At 37.3% G+C, this 23,389-nt stretch overlaps 2 protein-coding genes across 4 annotated transcripts in view; one reads left to right on the top strand and one right to left on the bottom strand.

The window, feature by feature from the left end:
* Positions 1-1,044: 1,044 nt before the first annotated feature.
* Positions 1,045-11,590, bottom strand: LOC307003236 (C-signal-like). 3 transcript variants are annotated; one of them, XM_079621437.1, is made up of 11 exons: positions 11,572-11,589; positions 10,045-10,156; positions 9,586-9,625; positions 5,199-5,330; positions 4,088-4,126; positions 3,818-4,003; positions 3,190-3,244; positions 2,884-3,071; positions 1,825-1,989; positions 1,598-1,708; positions 1,045-1,506 (listed from the first exon to the last, which is right to left on the bottom strand). In XM_079621437.1, the coding sequence occupies exons 6-11, from the start codon at positions 3,962-3,964 to the stop codon at positions 1,393-1,395; spliced, it is 780 nt and encodes a 259-aa protein (XP_079477563.1). In that variant the 5' UTR covers positions 3,965-4,003; positions 4,088-4,126; positions 5,199-5,330; positions 9,586-9,625; positions 10,045-10,156; positions 11,572-11,589; the 3' UTR covers positions 1,045-1,392. The 3 variants fall into 3 exon arrangements, with proteins under 3 accessions (XP_079477563.1, XP_079477562.1, XP_079477561.1); XM_079621436.1 differs by lacking the exon at positions 9,586-9,625 and having other exon boundaries at positions 11,572-11,590; XM_079621435.1 differs by lacking the exons at positions 4,088-4,126; positions 5,199-5,330; positions 9,586-9,625; positions 10,045-10,156; positions 11,572-11,589 and having other exon boundaries at positions 3,818-4,052.
* Positions 10,852-23,389, top strand: part of pard6a (par-6 family cell polarity regulator alpha) — a 28,925-nt gene continuing 16,387 nt past the window's right edge. The window contains exons 1-2 of the mRNA XM_079621434.1: positions 10,852-11,083; positions 15,521-15,743. Coding sequence (XP_079477560.1) covers positions 11,021-11,083; positions 15,521-15,743 — 286 coding nt within the window. The 5' untranslated portion in view covers positions 10,852-11,020. The remainder of the gene's footprint in view (positions 11,084-15,520; positions 15,744-23,389) is intronic.

Raw genomic sequence — 23,389 nt, 5'->3', positions numbered from 1 at the left:
CCTACCAAGAGTAAACTTACAGTTAGAACCGAGTTTAATAATCTGATAACCTTTGATAATCTTTTATTTGATTTGGTTTGGTTTTATTTGATTATATTCTTAGTTTACAGTTTTGCCAATATAAAATGTGAAAACATATTTTTAAGACATAGTGTCAAACTTTGTTATGTCAAGGGTTAATCTCACAAAAAAATTATATTTTATTCATGACCCTTCAAACCTTAAATGTCAATTGTCGAAATAAAAATAAAGGTAAATTGTCGAAATAAAAGCAGATTTCTTCATTAAAATAAAAGTATATAAAAAAGTTTAAAATAAAAAACATAAAATGGTACTTTAAAAAACAAAAACACTCCCACAGAAAAACCTGCTGAAGAAAACACATTTGTGTAACTGGACTTGGACTCAATGCCCTTGTGTAGATAGATTTCAATAAATGTAATTAAAACGCAAATAAAATAGACTTAATATTCTTCATGTAGACTATAATTTCTTATATTTCCTTTTGATTTTCAAAACAACCACAAAAAAAGATGTACAACGTTAAAATAATATGATATATAGAAATATATTTAGTTTATTTATTTTTATTACAACAAACGTACCAAAGTATTATCATCTTAAAAAGAAGGGCCTTGGACAAAGGGGAGACTTGGGGGTCAAAAGGTTGAAAAGCACTGCCTACATTGGATACTTATTTAACACTAGAGGGCGCCCTGTAGCCATGCATTTATGGATAATTGACTATCATGTTAACCAAATATTCACCAATTAAACGACCATGCCATGGAGTGGCTCTTACTGCCCATGATTTCTTAGTTATTGTACATAACTTTATTGTCCTTGCTGGAAATCTCAGTTGTAGAAGGGGATGTTGTGGCTGGCTTTGTCACTTTTGGCTCTTTTACTCTTTCCTCATCTTCTTATCTTTACTTACTCATTCTCCCATTGTCTCACCGCTAATCTTATTACAATCGCTGATACTGAATTTGAACAAGTCTGTATTACATCAGTAAGGGGAAAAACTTGAAGGCATAGGAAACCTGTTTTCATGAAGGTTTTTATTTGAGACCCTTCACTGAGATGACAGCATATTTTTCAGTGCACTACAAACTTTGTAAACAGTCAAATAAATGCCATTGGTGTGTCCCAAATTGCATACTTATGCACTATTCTATTAAATTTAGTATAGTATAAATAGTGAGATTAGCGTGTTCACACTGAAAATTCAAAATAGAAACTTTATATAAGTGCAAGTGTATAGTATGTAATGTGAGAAACAACTCGGCAGGAAGAAAAAAAAAGTTCTCAGACAAACCGCAGACAGACAAAGATGTGGAAGTACATTTCAAAGTTAAGATGTGCAAACGACACACAAGATGAGTTGTGAAATCACCAGGGGAGGCTTTTGCCCTCCCAATCTAAAAGAGTTCCACTGTCTTTCTCGGTGAGGCTTGTGATGACTTTCATCATACAGCTGACGCTCTCAGCTGTCGTCAGGGGAGCCTGAGGGTGCCATGAGAAAAATCACAAACGTGAGCATGCCAAAGAAAGCAGAGCACTGAGATGAATATAAAAAACCACACATTTGTATTACCTCTGGGCCTCCCATTCCTGTCTGGACCCATCCTGGATGGAGAGACATAACTAGAATGCCTTCTTTTTTTAAATCCTCCGCCAAGCAGCAAGTTAACATATTCAGTGCAGCCTGAAGTAAAGACACACTCATGACATTGTAATTGTAATAGTCATTTAGGAGTAAAATAAAGCCTGTGGTAAGTGTATACTATAGATTACAGTAAAAGCCTCCAAGAAGCACCGTACCTTGCTGACCCGATAGGGGTACATTGGACAGAGGTTGAAATTGTCAGCGCATCTGGTGAGGGATGACAGGATTGAGGAGATATTGACGACAGCCGATCTTCTGCAAGACATGCTTGTCTGATGAGGAACCTGAGCTGCAGCCTTGCACAGGAGCGGACGGAAATTCTGAAAATGAATTGATGTCAATTACTGTTAAAGGAAAGTGTTACATCATAATTATACAAAGTTTTCACCGCAAAACTTTCTTGCTCAGTATTTCGCCTTGTTTTCCAGTACAAATATATCTAAAGATATGCTTATGCTTTTTCGAATTTTTACATTTCACGCAGTCTGTGTTTAGCAGTTTGTGAACGTAAAAGGTCTGCAAAGTTTTAAAGATCAAAGTGCACAACAAATAAAGTTATTGTTTCCTAAAAGAAAGAATTTCTTTCAATTCCAGTCTCACTTCCTATAACATACTGACGTAAATATTGCAACAAATGTGCATAATGCCAGCCTGTGGTCTAACGTCTAGTTTGGCCCGCCCTCAAACTCTGCAGCTGAAGCCTGGAAGAGTTTGGTTTGTGTTGTCGACATGTCAGGAAGATGCTGTTTTTTTTACTGGTTTAGAGAAAGTGAATCTTTGAACGAACCGTTTTCAGACTCTTTTGAGAAATTAGGTAATGTGCAATGTATGTTAAGAGAAAATGAAAGTGTTTTTTTGACCTGGGATGCATGTAAACCTATTGTAGGAGACCTCCAAAACTAAATTAGGAACCTTTAAATAGCATAATAGTTTATTTGAAGTCTAGTTCTTTGAAAAATTATCAAAATCAACTGAGTTTATGCTCAAAACAAGAAAAAAAAAATGTCAGTGGGGTAAGAAAAATAAACTTAAATCAATCGGAAACCAAGATTATTTTTACCCCACAGATAGATATTTTTTCTTGTTTTGGGCATTAACTCAATTGTTTTTAATAAATGTTATATTACATGTATTTTTTTAATATTTGTGTTTGAAAACTAGACAAATATACTAGGTAAGAAAATCATTTGTTGCAGTGTTGAAGGTTCACACACTTTTGCGATGAGCATGGGTCCTACAACATTAGTCGTGAACACGTCCACCATCTCCTGTGTTCCCGACTCCGCCAGAGATCCTGGGATGTTCACACCGGCATTGTTGATGATCAGATTCAGGCCACTGCCATTTAGTTTGGCTTCCACCAGTTTTGAGGCGTCGGCGATACTAGCCACACTGTCAGTGTCTTTTGAAAAATGAGGTAGAACAACATTTTATTAGCTTAATATGAGACAATGATTGTCCTAATGAGGAGAATCATGAATCATGAATCAATGTCAATTATTTTACTATGAATCTCTTACCCAGTTGGACAACTGTGATCACATCATGGTGCTTCTGAGCTAGTTCCTGGAGTTCCTGAAATACAAGCAGACGCACCTGCTTCTAAGAAACTATATACATCTTCATAAAATGACAAATCGCACATTACATGTCACAATTAACCCTATATATCCAGTAGAGGAACAGCAGAGTTGCCCAACTCGTTTCAGTGACACAATGACTCATCTGGTCTTTTTAAAACTTGAATAGATGGTATAAAGTTCACCAGGTACAAATGTCATCATATCGAAAACTTGGTAAATGGCCTTCATTTAAGAGAAAATCTTGACATCATCAAAACATTTTCGGTTTCAGCAACACTTTACAGTTTGTTGACACTGTAATCATTATGAACTGTACATTTACTTATTAATCTAAATGAATCTTTAACATTTTAAGTTATATATAATTAAAATTATATGAATTAAGTACATTATATAATATAATTAAGTATAATAAAGTTGTATAAATACATTTTATAAATTAAAAAATGTGTTTATATATTATAAACAAACATGAATTAACAATGAACAATAGTATATTTACAAATTAACATTACTTCACTTAATAAAAATGAAAACAAAACCAATTGAACCTTTCTTTACTTACCTGTGCTCTCGGTCCATTTGGGTCTCTACAACCAGCAAAGATCTGAAGTGGAGACGAGGGCGAATCAACCAACTGGCGAACCAACTCAAGTCCAATTCCACGGTTCGATCCGGTCACCAGAACACTGTCACACACTCTAGATGCCATTGTCAGTCAGAGGCTCGTCTGTGACCTACACTCCTGCACCTGTATGTTAGTGTGTACATATTGGGTGTGTGGGAGTCATCAGACTTATGGAGTAATGAATGTTTACTACGTGTCACTGCTTACGCTTCTAAGTCCCTCCCAGGCTTCAATGCCTTCTTCTTCCTGGATAAAGAGAAAACATTTACATTTATTTAGCAGGTGTTTTATGCAAAAAAAAATCTTGCAAATGAGACATGCAGTATAAAACTAAGATAAACAGGTAACATTTCAGAAGTCTTCAGTGTCTTATTGTCATTCTGTTACCACCATACATTAAATTAAACGCAAAGGAAGGAACTGTCTTGACTATCTGATTTTCTCTCGTTTAAGTTTGACTGTAAAAAAAAAAAAATTAATCATATATACATACATTGCGGACTGTCTTTTTTCATAAGAATGAATACATTCAAGAAAATATATTTTTTATTGAACACTGCTGATTCCACCGCATACAGTTTCATTTTCAGAAGGAAGTTGTTAGAATTAACCACAAACATATCGAGGACCTGATGTGGAAATACGTGTTAAACTGCTAAAGCTGCACACATGACCCACACAACAAATGTTGTGTAATCACTGTTGAGTAAGCACTTCAAAATATCTAAACATCCTTAAAACAAGATTTTTTATATATATATATATATATATATATATTTATTTAAAAAAAAAAATTTAAGCATGAATTTAACAAAATAGTGTGCTTTAGGCTTAAAACAATTTAAGCAAATGACTCATGAGGTAAGAATGTTGAAAATTTAGTTTTCAACATTTATGATGATGATGATAATAATAATAAATGTTTCTTTATGCATCAAATCATCATATTAGAAGAATTTGTGAAGGATCATGTGACACTGAAGACTGGAGTAATGATGCTGAAAATTCAACTTTGCCATCACGGGAATAAATTACATTTTTTAAAGTATTAAAACAGAAAACAGTTACAATTGTAATAATGTTTCAGAATATAACTGTTTTATGTATTTTTATAAAAAAATAAATAGAGCCTTGGTGAGAATAACATTGAATGACTTCTTTCAAAAGCTTTTTCTGTCTTACTTTATAAGCGAACACATCTTGCTTTAAGAATGTTTATATATTGACTGAATGTGTAAACAATATGAATACTAACTCACATTGTTAACTACGTAACTATGCAACTAAACACTACATAGTTATCTTAAGGTATGCTCACCATCGAGGATCCTGCAACATTAGGTTTGGTTCACTTCCACCGTCTTTTTCCTGTTTTTGGATCCTGGATTCTCAAACCAGCATTGTTGATGATCAGATTCAGGCCTTCGTTTCTCAGCTTGACTTTCACCAGCTTTAAAGACTTTATAATATTAGTCGGACTATCAGTGCCTTCGATAAATTAGACAGAACATTGTTTTATATGCAATTATATTGGTAACAACACCAAAAGATGTAGGATGCATAATTAACAACTCATTATAAAACGTAAGGTGCCGTATGAGTTGCTGAATCAGACGCATTTTAGGAGATTTATGCATGTCTGCATAAACTGTACCTGATTTGCATGTGTATCTTGTGTCACAATACACCATTTACTGTATTTACAGCAGAGCTGCAGAAGCAGAACTAGTTTTAGTGTCACAATGACTTGTTATGAATGAAATATGATATAGATGCCAGGAAGATAAGATTTTGATATACATCATAATGCATAGGCATGTCATGAATGTCCAAGTAAAACGAAACCAGAACCAACCTTTATGGGGAAAGTCATGCAGATAAAATTGAAAAAAAAAAAATGTATGGTTTTCTTCTGTTTATCTTTAAACCTGGATTTGGAGATAAGTGATTCAAATGACTGGTGAACCAACTCGAAATGTGTTTCATGCTTTGATCAGAACATCGAAGTTCAATACATTTTTAACAAGTGTCATCGCTTACTGAGTCTCTCCCCGAGTCTACAAAAGACGTTTCTTATCAGACTAGCTATAGGGTAACAACTAAAAGCTATTTCCAGAACATGCAGGTGCTGTCAATGTATTTGTCCCACAGTCTTGTATTACAGTAAAAAAAATTACTTGAAAGGCAAAATTGTGTAGTATTATTTTATGTGTTTTCAGAGAATATATATTTTAATTAGAGAAAGCATTTTAAACAAGTTTGTTTAAAACAAGAAGAAAAAAACATTATAAAAATGTTTGTGGCATTTGATGAAAAAATAGTTTAAAACGTTTGCAAAAAGTTAAAGTATAGATTTAAAGAACTGACTATTATATATTTTTTCTGACAGGAGGATATTCAAATCACAAGATTTCTGACAGTATATTGCAGAAGTGAATAAAATTAGACATTATGGCCACTAGGTGGCAGAACAGAATTACTTATGTCACCAGGGTAAAAAAAGAGCTTGATGAGCTAAAAAAATTAACAATTATCTTTGGAAAATAATCTGGAGTTGATCAAACTTTTTGTTTTCAAGTTCAAGGTCAAGGTCATCTGTAAATGGGCAAACTGATCTTGTATCACACTCAAACACAAAAGAGACACAAAACAGACTATAACTGATTCTCTAACTCTCTCTCATACCTGTTTACAAACACTCACAACAGAGAAAAACACAACACAGCCTGTCCTCTCAAACTAGGACAAAGAGCAGCTGATAGAGACACGTAACCATGGCGACCAGGTGACGTCTCACATTCCAGCTTGAGCTCTCAGATTTCAGATGGGAGGCCAATAATCATGTACCTCCATCATACTGACTAAAACGATGCCAGTCTGAGAAGGTGGCAAGGGCTTATTGACCAGAAAGCCAAGAAAATAATTCGAAACCGCTGTAGAGAGAAACGGAGAGTGTTCAGGCCATGCACAGGTGCATCCCGCAACAAATCCGCATGTTTGCCATGTCACTACTAGTCAGCGATCAAGTGCTTCCCTGTTCCTTGGCCTATTCTTATAAGTTGTGTGACATCACAGAGGGCATTAGCCTCAAGCTAGAGGCCAATTGTACCATTACATGCCAGGAATTCTTTTTTTTTCTTGTTTAAGCCAAAGCCTGTGGAATGCTGGGTAGGCAGCTGAGAGTCTGGCGGCTGGCGGCTTGGGTCTGGAAACCTGCTGAGGGATGTGGGAGAGCCAGGGGGAATGTAGAGTCCTCAAAGCGGAGTGTACCAGCTAGTCTGGCAGCATTCCTCACCCATAAATGCGCACACACCTCGAAAAACCACGTAAACATTCCGCGTCTCTTCCTCCACAACCTGCACGTCCGAGCGGTTCGTTGGTGCATGAACGGCTTTAGCAGTAGTACTGAGTGTCTCTGTGTTAAAAACATCACCAGCCTCGTTCTTCATCAAACATTAATGAAAGCTGGTCTATTTCTACGTCATTTTCATGTGTGGAGCGCCACAGAAGACGTAATGTTCTCATTGCTGTACTAGGAGTAGGAGTCTAAACTGAGCAAACAACAAATTACATATACTATATTATAGGCCTATATATATAGCCTAATTATTATTATAAATACCTAAAATTAAACATTTAGGAGCCAAATAAAAGTTTTAGCTAGAATTGCTCTATTAAAGAGTTTGTTCACCCCAAAGTGAAAATTATCCCATAATTTACTCACCCTCAAGCCATCCTAGTTGAATATGACTTTCTTCTGTCAGGAAGTCACAGTTACAGGAAGCCGTGAATATAGTTTATAAAGTTAAGAAATATATATATTATTCTTATAAAAACTCATTGCTTACCTTTAGAAGGCATTTATTAACCCCCCCCTAGAGCCTTATGGATTACTTTTTGTTTTTATGATGGATGGATGTGCTTTTTGGGGCTTCGGAATCTGTGGTATCGTTCAATAAAGCTTGGAAGAGCCAGGATATTTTATAATATAAGTCCGATTTTGTTTGGCTGAAAGAAGAAAGTCATAAACAAAAATTTGATGGCTTGAGGGTGAGTAAATCATAATTTCATTTTTGGATGAACTAACCTTTAAAGATGGTTGTTCAGAAGTAGTTTGATGCTGCTTTTGTAGTCATACTGATTGTATTTGTGTGCCACATCAAATGTCAATCTGTTTTCTAAGAATATTTTTGTCTGTCCATATATTGTGTTGATTGTGGTCCCAACATGTCACGCACCTTGCACGCACTTACCCATGACCCATTTAAAGGGATAGTTCCCCCAAAAATTTACATTTTGTCATCATTTACTTACCCTCACCCTCACCAACTGTTAGATTACCAACATTCTTTAGAATATCTTATTTTGTGTTCAACAGAAGAAAGAAACTCATACAGGTTTGGAACAACTTCAGGGTGAGTAAATTATGACAATTTAAATTTTTGGGTGAACGATCCCTTTAAGTTTCTCTGACAACTGATTCAATATTAAATTAAACCTCACATTTACTTTTGAAATTATTTCTATCTGTAAATTATTTGAATTATCTGCAAGCAGAAAAAAACTGGCACACTCTACACCACCTCAGAAGATATTCAACAAAAACGCATAGAGATGCACACAAAGTTGTCCCGATTACATTTTAAATGGTAATTTAGTCGCTTTTGCGACCATTTTAGTCACAGAGCACTGTTTCACACAGGTGTTAGTTGGTTTTGTTCTGACCAGAGAACTCAACATGTCACACCATCTACAATCTAAGTCTATTATGCACACCAACACTACATTTATTTGATCAAAAATACTGTAATTGTAAAACATAAATATCTATTAATATATTTTAAAATGGGATTTATTCAGCATCATTACTCCAGTCTAATATGCTCATTTGGTGCTCAAGAAACATTTCTTATTATTGTTAACGTTGAAAACAGTCGTGTATTGACGGTTTCATTTAAAATAGTAATTTGATTTGGTTTCACAATGCTCTGTAATTTAACTTTCAATACACTCACAAGTAGACCAACATGGTACAATAGGGATGTAAACACCTGAGTTGAATAACTTAGTGTGTGGTCAGAGAACAAAAACATACTTGTGATTCCAGACAGGTATGATCGGCATGTTAGACATTCTGCTGACATGACTGAGATATGAGACATCTATGTCATTTCATGTGAGAGGGCAAGTGAGAAAAATTGTGTTAGGAGGCTGCTTTTTCATATTATCATAAAGTCACTTATCTAAACCGACTTATATCCGGTCAAGTCCAGACGGTCCCTGCTTTATTTGCGATCAAGAAGTAAACTGTGAGCCATTTGCTGACAGATTACAGAAAATTAGTCAATCATCTGCCACATAATTGTTGCCCCCCCCCCCCCCCAAGCAAAACAGGTCATGATGACAACAATTTCTCATAATTCATGTGCAGTTTCATGCACCCCCCCCCCCCCTCCCCCGATTATATGAGACCTGATGAACAGCAGAGGTGGGAGTATTACATATCTTATCAGCTTGTACAAACCAGACCTCTCTTGAATCGCTCACATTCTTAAGCATCCAACACCTAAGCAACTACACACTTAAATAGACCCTGTTTTTTAAAACTAATATTCTGTGGGTGAGTATAACGGACCTTTCCACCTGTTTAAACAGTAAACCCCAGGTTTACCACCTGACTCTCTGTATTTTGAAGCTCTCATCACCTCCATCTCTGTCCTCCTGCAATGCGTAATTCGTGTTTTCCTGTAGTGATTAGTGAGTCATTTTTAGAAAGGATGACTTATTCTAAACTGCTTCTCGAGTTTCTGCTTCTCAGGTGAAATGTCACTCCACAGACCTCAAGCCTCAGCAGGTACTTATCTAAAAAACATCTGGTTTGACAGGTTAAATACTTTAAGTATGACTACATGGGTGAACCAGAGGAGAGAACATTGCCTACTTGGTCAGGTCAAGATATTTTGAAAATGATCCAGGCATTTCATTTCCCCAAATATAATCAAATGTAGAAGAGTTTGCAAGAACCAAACAATACTGTCTAAAACACCCCCTTTTCCAAATGCCTTATGAGTCACTAATACACATGTATTCAAACTTAATTTCTATGCTATATTCCAGGAAATTGTTGGGTCTAGACCAAATGCAAAATAGATCAAAGTACTGACCGTTGCGATGAGCAGCAGGATTATCATCTCCCTCCACATTCCGGCATTCTTCTGCTTTCCATCATCATCCGAGCTGGACAGAGGCCCGTGAAGAGGGTGTGCAGAGCAGACACTGGACACACAACAAGGGAAACACAAGAAAGGGAAGGTTTAATTAAGACCAGCGGCTCAAATAGACCAAAGGGGAAACGATGGAAAAAAGTGAGCAAATGTCACATTTTTGAACACAAACTGCTTTGTGTTAATAGTTTCTCTATGCAAGAAGTTTTCTCATTTCTAGTATTTTCTAAACCTTAAGGTGTGCTCTTCTCAGAAACTGTACTAATTATATCTGTTCTGTAAAATCATTCACTTGAGAGAACAGGCCAGACACTTTAAAGCAGTGTTTTTTTTTTTCAAATATATTTTTAATGTGTTTAATATTTATTTTATGTGCCAAGAAATTGACTTTCAAAACACCTACCCTGAGAAATATACACTGCCGTACAAAATGTGACAACTAGCCCCAGTCTCCCCTAAGGGGCCATGATGCAAACCACATAACAAACCGGATATTTCCTGAGGATCTGGAGTTTCCTCTTCCATTGAATGGACATTTTGCTGAACCTGGGTCATGACGTCATTTGATGTTGTTTATTAATAACTTTTAACATAATGCGATCACTGAGTCATACGGAATTTTTTATATCCCACCCTGGGGGGTCAAAGGAAAATTAGGCTTACATGTGACATTACGCACGACCACGCCTTCTAGCGGCGGTCCGCCTGACGTCAGTGTTATTGAAAGACACAGGCCCCGCCCACCGCCGGGCAAACCGCTCTAACAAATCATTCAGCCCGTGCCTGTGAAGCAGTACTGCGGATCGCGACTGTCAGGTCACTCATGCTGCGCACACAATCTCTCTCTGGCTGCTGACTCCTGTATCTCGGGGCACTACAGTGCGATACTGCCCGTGGGAATATACGTACCGCAAACATGTCACGGCATCAAAGGACGCCGTTGAAAAACGAGGAGAGTGTGGTGGAGGTGAAGAGCAAAGTAAGTGAATGGCATGAATGTTGCATTTGACAGCGTGCATAATGTAAACACCGCTGTTTACGCAGCCCTCCACGGGAGCGTGCCCGTAATTGGAGGGCTTTCAATCCGGCGCATCACCAGTGTAGGGGTTTGTGTACTAATCCATCCATAGAGAGAAACGCTGATGGTGCTGTATGTGTCAGACTACGAGGCGCGAGACGAGCGCGTTTGGCTGGGATCATTATGACAGCAGGTCTCTGTTCGATTCGTGTGATGTGATGTGCGGTTCTGGTGCAGTGTGAAGGACCCTATACCAATAGACAGACGTGCGCAATGAGGCGATTGGGCCCTGTTGATCGATTATGCATGTTACGTATACCAATAGCGAAGATCCGAATCCCGCAGTCCAACAAGAATCAGATCGTAATGATGCATGTGACAGGCATTAATCATATCAGCAGAGCTGTGTACAACATAAATTCGATAAGTCGCTGGTTCAGGGTCTTCACCTAAAATAGATTCGCCTGTTCTTATCAATTACAATAAGCAGGTATTAATAAGAAATAAAACACGAGCAAAAGTATAGCTGTTTGGAATTAAATTCAGCTGGCACGAGGTCACAGGTGATCATAATCTTGATGATGTTGAGTGCTACAGCACTATTACGAGTGAAATTGCTCTACACAAATTAAAATATCTCACGGTTCAGACAAACATTAACTGGTTAGTTTGTATATTTCTTCTCTGCTGGTGAAAATAGTTTCAAAAGAAGCTAAAACATTAAGCGTTGTTGAATGTCCCCAAGCAACACAAACTAAAAGCCGGAGTGGATCGATGTCTATGAGTGGAATGGAACGACCCCTGTCAAAGCCTTCTGTAATCTGCAGGTGTGTTGACAAATCTGGTCCTCCCTCGAAATCGGGTCTCTTGTTAACTCCAGCTCAACTGCTACATCCGCGAACAGTATAAATATCTATAAACATGATAAATATCACCAATCTTTAGGGCTGCCTCATAATAGTCCACCAAACGTTAGTTGATGATGAGAAGAGGCTTGGTTCAGTTGGTTGACAATTGGTCATTGGCAAAAAACCTAGATAAAAAAAAACTCTTGACATGTATCCGGTCCTACTCAACCTGCTCCGAGCGGGATTCAAACCGGGTTCTACAGGTTGGGAGGCGGGTGCGCTAACAAGGACATTTGCCTCTTGAGGCCAGGGGAGTGAGGTTTACACACACAGTTCTTACTGGCCTGTATCTGTTACACTCACCCCCTAAACCTCACTCCCATCCGGGTCACGGCACCACATGTTCAAACCGGGGTATCCGGTGTGGGTGGCCTCTTGAGGCCAGGGGAATGAGGTTTACACTCACAGCTCTTATTGGCCTGTCCATTACAGAGATAAATGTGAACAATTATGATGTGCATATCCAAGTGTTCGTGCAAAGAGAAGGTACAAATATTTTTTTTCCTTCTCTTCGCACAAACTCTAAGTAATCTTGTGGCCCCTTTGGAAGTTTGCTGAGGCCCCCTAGTGGGCCTTGGCCCCTGGTGGAGAAAAGTTGTTTTAGAAGACCAGCTGTTGTTTAATAGTATTTAACCTTTTCTCTCAATTAAAATGTCATTGTGATAAACATGTCTGTTGATCTGAGGCCATACAGATGTGTAAACGCGTCTCATTTATGGGAGGAAACCATCTTTAGTACATTACATATGATGGTGCACGAATGAATATCAACAGGCAACATGGAAAAAAAAATCTACTGTTGTATTGATATTTAAAATATTTAATGTTTTTATTACTTTCCTCATCACAGCCTCTTATTAAGACACAGACCACTTATTGTTGGCCTCTGGTGTATTGGAGTTGTTTGTTGTCAGTGTGCCCAGTATACTTATTGAAAAACCTCAACCACAATCTGCCAAATGGAGTAGGATATATTTTATTAACTATACTTCCTTGATAAATTTTAGGTGGGCAGTGCATAGATGTGTGTGAATTGAAAGATGAGAATAGTAAACACAGGAGGGTCGTCTAGGATTCCAGTGAAGTTCCAGGCCTGGATGTGATATAGTGTCTCTTTTATTATTCTTTTTGCCTTAACTAATTTAATAAATCGAATCTTCCTGCATGAGGTTTTGGTTTTCAAAACAGGCAGTTATAATGTGTTTGGTGACACACTTTTCTTCCTGAGAGGAAATTGGTAGGAACTGTTTTCTTTTCTACTTTCCAGCTCTTAATGGGACCCTGTCTCGTATTATCTATCGCTTACTCATTGCAAAGGCATTTTTTAGTGAACATAAAGTTTGAGGTTTGTGTTGAGCAATTTATAGTGATGTCTTTTTTCCAAGAGGCTATTTTTTTTTGTTGGTAAAGTATGACAGGTATGACCTTTTTATCTGTATTGCTATGGTTACTGTGGTGGTGATCCCACATAACAGCTCAAATGAATATTTTTTTTGTGAACTCAATTTGCAGAAAATAAGATTATTATAGAATAATAGCTCAAATGTAAATTTAGTAGAAATGCAATTATTTCAAAGGTGTTGATACTTGTTATAAAGGGGGGAGGTGATGATGTAAATGTTTTCAAGTGGGATGATGAATATGTTCAAAATGTTACGCAATGCGGGTGAGGAAAAGTAAAAATAATTTTGACAATTGGGAGAATTTATTTTACATCTGTAATCTGACATATTTCTGAAAGAGTCAGGATATTCAACAAGGAAAAAATGTAAGACCTTATTTAATCCATAATGAATTGATTGGACTATTAAAGTAGTTATATGACAACTTCAACACAACGGTATAAAAAAAAAGAAAGAATAAAACAAATATGTCTGATAGCTTCAGTCCCTAGATGTCAATGTCCTTCATTCTTATTATTATCGACCACAGGAAAAAGCCTTTAGTTTTATTTTTGTGAATGGGAACATGGCACCATAAAAAACACCCCATGTGACCTACTGAATGACCATACTCAAATGATCCACAATATGATCCAAATGATCCATTCTCAAATGATCCCTGTATATGTTTTGGACTAGCATTCTCCATCTCCATATGCAAGTTATTATTCATGCATACAGGAGAAAATCTTTGGCCCAGATGCAGTTCCTCCTCATAAACTAAACAATCTGACAGATTTTGTCCAATATGTTCAGCTGAGCTCTTGAGATGAATTCCCCATCCGTGTGTGTGTGTGTGTGGTCTGGAGAAGCTCAGCTTTTTAATGCCATTGTTCTCATCTTTCTCTTTATCTGTAGCACTTGATTAGATTGACCCTCCCTTTGTTCCTCACTGCTTTTTTTACCTTAATGGCTTCCTTAGAGCTGCAAGTGCACATCAAACAAATCTGCAGCTGCAGGAGCAAGTCAAATTGGTACAAAGAACTGCCAATGAATGTGTCTGCATGCCCAAGTCACTGTCTAAGGAGCCGTTTACACAACTTTTTATGCATCTTTTTGGCCGTTCATTTACACGACAACAGTGTTTTGGGGGCCTAAAAACTCAAACTATTAAAAACCGGATTCGAAGTTTCTGAAAACTATACCCTAAACGTCAAAAAAGTATGCACAAGCATATTACGTGTTCAGTCTTTAGCCGCGCAGTTTTTCTACAAAGTAACATCGCCACAGACTGGCCTGGCATGCATAATGATTTGTTTTTAGTCGTCTTTGCGGATCCGTGTGAAGAGGAATCTTTTTGTCAACGTTGTTGTCTGTTTGTAAAAAACGCAAAGGAAAACATTTCTGTTTTTAATACATCGTTGTCATGTAGACGATTAAACGTACCCTCAGTTTCAATGGAAACATCTTTTCCGGAAATTGGAATTTACTCTTCGTAGGGAGTTTGATTGACAAGCGATCTGACCAATCATAATCCTCCATTTTTGTCCGACAAAGCAGTCAGGAGAGTTAATAGATTAAAGTCAGTGGATTTGAACTTAAAAAACGGTGTGTACGTCTTTCCATGGTTGAAACAACATTCCTTCTGATGTTCATTCATGTATATTTGATCCTATAAATTAACTAGAAGGAAGAGATGATCGGTTCACGAGCAGCTTAACTGAGGCGCTACAGCGATCTGTCACTACACATTAAAGAGCTACAAAATGGTATTTATTGTTGAAATTTCTTTAAAAAATGACCAAATTTGAAAGTTGAGACTTTGTTTAATTTAAAAAGTAACCTGCTCTGTCTTGTCTGTCGGCACGTGGTCAGTTTCCGCTTCGCTCCGCGTTGTATTTTTCACTGAGAACATGGTGTGGCGTGAGAGCGGCATGGCTTGTCGGACATAGCAACAGTAACTAAAGGGGGCGGGTCTTTGGGTACGGTCAATTGTCATTAATAAAAGTTCTAACATTTATTAGTGATCTATCATGCTAAGCGCTGTGCATCAAGAGCCTATTTTGTGTTTATTGATATGATTTAACATGTTTGTGGTTGTCCTGCAGTTTGAGGCGGAGTACCGAAGGTTTGCCCTGAAGAAGAAGGGAGCCGGGGGCTTCCAGGAATTCTACCAACTGCTTCAGACCATTCACAGAATCCCCGGAGTGGACGTGCTACTGGGATATGCCGACATCCATGGAGATCTTCTTCCAATTAACAATGATGACAACTTCAACAAAGCACTGTCCTCGGCCAATCCGCTGCTTCGAATTATCATTCAAAAAAGAGGTGAGTCACTAAACTCTATGAACATATCCTCATATGCAAAGAGGTCATTCATGAGTTGATATTGTTTTGGAGCTTGAAGGCAAAGTGTGTCAAATCGTTTGGCCAATCAAAAAGAAGATTGTTTGCGACTTTCTAGAGGTGCAGAAATCACACACTCCACCTTTAACTTTCATCTTACCAGGGTCAAACCAGGAAACGGGGAATTTTTGAATACATTTTTATTTATATAGCATTTTGGTATCGCTAGGGTTTTTATGATGAAATGCATTTTTTGCATTCGTGGAAAAGGAATATGCATGCACTGCAGCATAGCTGATGCATGTTGTTGTTTGTTTGTGTGTGTGAGTAAGTTAGGCAATAAATTATGTATCGGTTTTTGCTGTCAAGTGTCGTTATGCATATTTGACTCCGGAGGGAATAAAAAGTAATTCCAGCAGTGTAATGTTGTGCATAAGGATGAGGACAGTTATGGGATATGATGAGATGTTATGATGGGTGGGCGTCAGCGTTAGATGGTGCCAGTCGGGGCCCATCTCGGTTTTATGGCTGCGCTGGCACTGCGCCAGCCCGAGGTGCTGAGTCTGATAGCGGTGCGGAGGAGTGATGAGCCCACACCCTCATTTCTCTCTCTCTCTCTCTCTTTGACGCTTCCTGTCCCTCCTTGTCTATATTGTCTTTCTGTCATCTTCACAACCCTCTCGCTCTCCCTCCCGTTTCTCCATCACTCCTAATGCCTCAATGAGTTTTATTACATTTGAACCGCAGCAATGAGGAAATGTTTCTCTAATGCTATTAGGAATGGTTTTCTCGATTTCGAAATGTTCTTTTCTTTATTTCATTGTTCTGTTCGTTTACGCCACCCTTTCTAATCTACTGTGAAAGAAACTGAGCTCTATTGTTCCTAGTTTTAAAAGACTCAAAAAAGAACTATTTTATTTAGAAAAGGGATTAAATCAGATTAATGCATCTAAAATTGCATGTTAGTGAAAATTGTATTATTTGAACATCGTTTCAACTAGTCCTTGCAGCTATGGATGATATAGGGCCAGAATGATGGAATCTGCAGGTTTTTTATTTGCAGTTTCTGAAATGATTTTAAGGGAAATCTGTGGAATTATGAGGGTGTAAACATGGTAAAATGTGTTACATGGATCTAAAAGTACTATACTCTTGTTTGTTAACTAAAATCATTAATCATATTACCTGAAATGTTTAATTAAACATGTTAAAACAAAATATTTTAAATGATTTATTCCTGTAATGGCAAATCTGAGTTTTCAGCATCATTTTCAGTGTCACATGATCCTTCAGAAATCATACTAATATGCTTCTTTGGAGCTCAAGAAACATTTCTTATTGTTATCAACTACTTTGTGGAAACCATTTTTTTTATAGAAAGTAAAAATATTTATTTGAAATATATGTCTCGTAACATTATAAATGTCTTTACTGTCATTTTTAATCAGTTTAATAAATTAAATCTAAAACAAAAACTGTAAAGCATGACAAGAGCACATAACAGAATTTTTAAAACTTTAAAGAAATGAAATGAAAATTTTGTCATCATTTACTCACCCTCAAGTTGTTCCAAATCTGAATTTCTTTCTTCTGCTGAATACAAAAAATATATATTTTGAAGAATTTTTTTTGTGTTCAGCAGAAGAAAGAAATGTATAAATTTTTGGAACAACTTTAGGGTGAGTAAATGATGACAGCATTTACATTTTTGAGTGAACCCTTTAAATAAACTTAAAATATAAAATAAAAGCTAATTCAAAATATTAATAAATAGTATAGGCTAAGTAATAATACTAAAATAACACTGCTCGATTAACCTTTGGGTGCAGATTCAGTGTGTGCCTAGAGATGGATGGATAATGTAGCATGTTTTACAAGAAAATACCTTTTCTGCCTCTCTCTTTGAGAACTACAAACTACAAATGTGTGTTCACATTTGTAGTTTGGTTCTTCATTGTTCACTGATTGTCATTGTTCACTTGGCGTTCACACCGTAAGTTTTTAACACTGAACACAAAAAACGGCTTTAATGATGTATAGTGTATCCACTTGTTTAGTGTGCACTAGGCAGCATTCACACTTATTATTCAAATGAACCGCACAAACAGCGCAATGGCACCAGAGTTCGTTTTAATTGAACCAAACATGCCAAGTGTGAACACACCCAGAATTGCATATTTAATTCAATGCGTTACTTTGCTAATTCTATGCAATTATTTGTGAAATTTACTAGGAATTCCTGAGTGAAACTTGTTTCTACACCAATTGTTTTCAGTGTATAAACAATATGCTATATAGGATATATATAGCCTTTAAATTTACAGTGCACTTGTACAGCTATTGTACTTTAATGAATGGGTGAATGTGAACATCAAATGTAGCATAAGAGAAAGTGAATTACTTCAGAAGCCAATGTCTTTGGCATGAAATACAATGCGAGTTCTTTTAGGACAGACTAGTTGTTTCAGATTGGAAGTCAGCACTGTGTTTGTGTGTGTGTGTGTGTGTGTCTGGAGGTTTGCCTCTTGTTTGAGGTGGTTAATGTGAAATCATCTGTACTGTGAGGTAAGACATAAAAGAGAGAAAGAGAGAAAATGTGGAAAGAAAAGATAAGGTGCTTGCTAGCATCCTGCAGTGGTTTCACTTTGACTTCTGCAGTCTATTATGAATGTGATTTGTGAGGGAAGGAGACCGCAATAATAATCCAGTATTATGTAATCATAATTTGCATAACAAATAGACCTCATTATGTGTACATAGCGATAACTCCATATGTATTCTGTTTTAAATGACAAACCTTCTTCATACACACCCTTGCATGATTAATCAGAGTTGGAGTTGTTGCTATTAACTGTTGATAATTACACTAACACTGCCTGTTTAAATGCGTGCGTGATTACATAGAAAATTACATCACGCATATAACCATGTACTGAGTATGAGAACAAATGGCTTAAGTTGACATAACAACCAACCAAATATTTGTGGCTTTTCATTGCAAGCACAGGGATTATTGCCTTAATTGATGTTTGAAACCACATGCATCAACCATGAAAACAGCCACTTCTGCAGCATTACAGTGTGAGGAGGATAGACCTCTTGTAAGAAAATTACTTTTAGAAATTTCTAGAAATGTTGGTCTTTCTTCATTAAAGTACATAGAAACTTTACTTGTATAGCTATTACTTACACTACTGTTTAAAAGTTTGTGGTTGGTCGATAATATTTTTAATCTCATATGCACCGACCTAAGGACGGCTCTGGTGGAAACCATTTTTTTCAGGATTCTTTGATAAATAGAAAGTTCAAAACTGTCATTTTAATCAGTTTAATGAATCCTTGTTGAATTAAAGTATTCATTTCTTTAAAAAAAAAAAAAAAAAAAAAAAGTCTCACTGATTCCACACTTTTGGACGGTAGTGTAGCATATTTAGAAAATAGCTGCACGGAAGTGTTACCAAGATGGACTGACTTGCACTTACAGTGACTTTGAACACACTGAGAAACCATGAGCACTGGCGCTGCCATTGAAGAGATATATATCCGTCTGAGCCAGTCATCACTCAGAGCCAGAAAGTCCATTATACCTTCAAGGCCATGCGACTACATTTGCCCTAGAAACAGTTTAGAAATATCACTTTGCACCATGTACCAAAGTGACCGACAATTTAGCACCACATTCCAGTGTGACTGAAAGGCAGTTCATCCAAAAATTTGAATGAGTTGAGTTTGAGTTTAATTCTGATTTGATAAGAATCACTTCGGTTTGTGAATAAATAATGTGGCACAATTTGAACTGAACTGATTTGTTGAAAACCTCTGGAACAAGAACAATTCATTAGCTCATCTGGTTCTTGAGTTTAAGGTCAGCCTAGAATAACAATTCATCCTATCATCATCCATGCATGTTTATTTTATTTATTAAAAAAATGATATCAAAATATATTATGGCCAATCAACAGACTTCTCTCAGGGCTTGATGTATGCTGGACTTCACCAATCGCTTTGTCCACTTAAATTTTGCCATTTTCTTACAATCGACTGCAAATTCACCTTCAGATCTTACTCCATCCAATCAACAACGCTAATCAACAAGTCCCACGCTACTTTTATTTATTTTTCAATAATCCGTTTCACACAGATGTACATCACAACACGGAAGAAAAAATCTGTTGCTTTTTTTGTTGATCATTGAAAGGCAACATTATCAGTACAAAACTTAATGTTGATCTTTTCCTCACACAATTTATCATATAAAAAGTTCAGAAAATGTGCAGTGTAGTGAACAAGTCATGGACTGCGGTTGTGGTAATTTTGGTGGTTTCTTTGTCATTTTTGGAGCTTAACAGCTGTGTATGAACTCCCATTTAATAAAATAGAACTGCATAAAGATTCTTAAATTCTCATTTTGAGCATATTGAGGTCATGACGGTAAGAATATATGACAGAATTGTCACATTTAGGTTGAAATTATGTTATTTTAAGTACACTGCCTCTCAGTTCACACCTTGTTTATGCAGATAAGTGATTCCCTGTTGTTCTCAATCTTGTGTCTTGTGCTTGTTCATGCTGACAAGTTTAGTTATGAAATGTTCACTGTTTGCAGCTAAAAGTATTAGTAAATGCCTATTTTTCTATTTAAAGAATAAGGCGGCTTTAGATTAGCCCTCCTTGTCCTTGTACCAGCTCCCTTCTCAGTACTCAAGAACCCTACTGCAGATTTCTGGTAGCTTGCCTTTCAGTGCGGATCTTTTTAATCGAGCCCTATTTGAAGCAGGGGGGAGGAAAGCCACATTTCCAGAGAGGGCTTATCGCTGTGGCAGCCGGGAACAGTTTTTAGAGGGGCTGTGACTGTCAGTGGGCGATTAGAGCTTCATCTTCTCCATGGGAGAAAAATCTGGGTTTTGCATCACGTTTGCTTCGAGTGTAACGGAGGCCAGCTCGTAAATAGGCGTGCGAGTAAACCTCACTCCCCTGGTCTCAAGAGACGCACTAGCAACTGGCACTAGAGGCTGTGGTCTTCAGTGTCCTTGTTAGCGCATACATTTTTGTATGTATTCTAAATAAAAGACACAGATTGTATTGAATGTCAGCTTGATTATTTTGCTCAAGAAAAGGATTTATCGAGTCCACATGTCATGCAAACAAGAAACTATGCTTCTAACCACAGGTAGAGAGCTGTCGACTCGTTCCAGACACACAACTTTGCGATGCTGTTTGCGAATGTTTGTTAGATCTATGTTTTCGGGAAACACGGACTCGTTGAACTATGCTGATAACTACCGAACTTGCGACAATAGTTGGCTAACAACGGTTTTGGGGAAATGCATTTCTGAGCGGTGTGAGTAGAACCGGAGGGGTTGCATTGGTGCCGTGACCCGGATGGTAGTGAGGTTTAGGGGGGGTGAGTGTAACAGAGGCCTGCTAGTAAGAGCTGTGCAAGTAAACCTCACTCCCCTCAAGAGTGACTGACGCTCGGAGCGGTGCGAGTAGAACCGGAGGGGTTACACTAGCATTAATGTGGCTTGCTATGCTAGATTTGTAGAGTACCCACAATTCCCATGTACTGCTGTGCTTATTGTTTAGATCACTAAGCTCGCTTTCACTCCTTCCACCTTAGTCTTTATTAATGTACCTATTAATCACAGCTCTGACTCTTTTCAGATCATGATAAAAGCAGATGGGTGACAAATGCTTACTTTACTTCCCTCTGATCAGTAATACTAGATAACGCCAGTTAATTTTACGGCCTGGTGCTTCACATGAACTTCCCCTATAACTGTGACTATGAAGTTATTCAGGAGACTATGAGATACTAATGTAATTTGATTGTGTAGTGCTAGTGCATTTATTGAGGTATTTTAGCTTATTACTGTAGCTGCTCAGGGGTGCCCAATCCTGTTCCTGGAGATCTACCTTCCAGCAAAGTACAGATCCAACCCTGATCAACCCTGAAACGGCTAATCAAGATCGTCAGGAGCACTTGGTAATTACAAACGGGTGTGTTGGACAGGTGCTGCAGGAAGGCAGATCTCCAGGAACAGGATCGGGCACCCCTGCTGCAGGTTATGTGACGTCTGATGGTCGACGTTGTCAGCAAAACAACAGGAACTAACAACTGGCTGGACATGTTTTTAGGAATGTGTTTTTAAATGCATCATCAGCGTGATGATGCCTGCGCATTTGAACAGAAAACGCCGCCCATCTGGAGAGCAACTGTGCGGATGAACATTTAATATGGAAATCTGTAAATGTAAATGGCTGTGTTGGATTTATATGGTGAGGAATAGTTCACACAAAAACGGAATAGTTCACACAAAAACGTAAATTCTCATCATTTGAATGTCCTGAATGAATGTCATAATTGACAGAAAGCAGCATGACAAAGCATTGTACTCTGCCAGATGCTAGGTTTGACATCAATGTTCTTGTTTACATTTTCAGTGAGTCATTTTTTGTCATTTTTGTTGCTTGACAGACCTGATCACCATTTATTTTCACTGTACAGAAACTAAACATTCCCTTTTATGGTCTGTAAAAAATACGCCAACTAGGGTTGAAAATAAACTGGATTTTTTTACAATGAGTGTACTGAAGAAAAAGTCATACGGGTTTACAATATGAGAGTGAGTAAATGAGAAAGATTAATTCATTGTCATTTTTAGCCTAACTATATAACTACATATAAGGCAATCTGACAAATGTTTGTAAAAAAAAAAGGTACAATTAATATATTTCTTTATTTGAACTTCAAGCTAATTAACTACATTATTTGAGTTTGAGTTCCATTTGGGTTTACATGCTTGTCTATTCAATGTTTATAATAATCCCAGTAACACGCACAAACCGAGAACAAACACAGCTGTTTTTAAGGTTTTCTGCTAGCCATAAATGTAACCCACTGGTCGTGAATAGATTGATTGACACGAGGACGTGATGTATCCCGTGAGCTGGTGGGATTATCAGCGGTCCCTAATCAGATCTCGACCCCATCCGCATATCTCTGATTGGGGCTTTTAGACTGAGACAGAGATTGATCTGGCTTTTAGTATGAGCTCATCCCACTGAGTGGTCATACACTCATTCACCCCAGCAGATAATGGTGTTCCCTAAGCAGATGGGGACCAGTTACACACAGCCATGCAACTTTTGGGGGACCAATAGGGAGAAACATAAAAAAATTCATTTTGAATTCAGAGTAGGATATATAATCTCCCCTGCTATAAAACTGTCATGGTTTGATATAAGTCATGCCATCACTCTTGATATTAATTTTTTCTAATACTTTATCAAGGTTCAGTGAGCGGTGTGAAGGAAGTGTTTACCCTCAAGCTAAAAGTGATGAAGCATGTGATTGTGTAAAGCGGTATGATGTGTAAATGGAACAAACAGACACATCCCCTAGTGTGTATGACATTATACTGAACATAATTTTTTTTTTAAGCAAGAAAATTAGTGAATTAGATGGATAATTATTATTAACAATGTCTTATAAATGTTTATATATATTTTTTAAATAAATGTTTTTGTTGTATTTATCAATTTATTTGAGGTGAGATGGTTGCGTGCGTGCGTGTGTGTATGTTTTCATGTTCTATAAAATTTGTTGAGGATGAAATGGTCGTTTT

This window comes from Phoxinus phoxinus (genome assembly GCF_949152265.1).
Source record: "Phoxinus phoxinus genome assembly, chromosome: 8".
NCBI lineage: Eukaryota > Metazoa > Chordata > Actinopteri > Cypriniformes > Leuciscidae > Phoxinus > Phoxinus phoxinus.
Note: the sequence above shows the minus strand (reverse complement) of the source record. Positions and strands in the feature narration are given on the sequence as shown.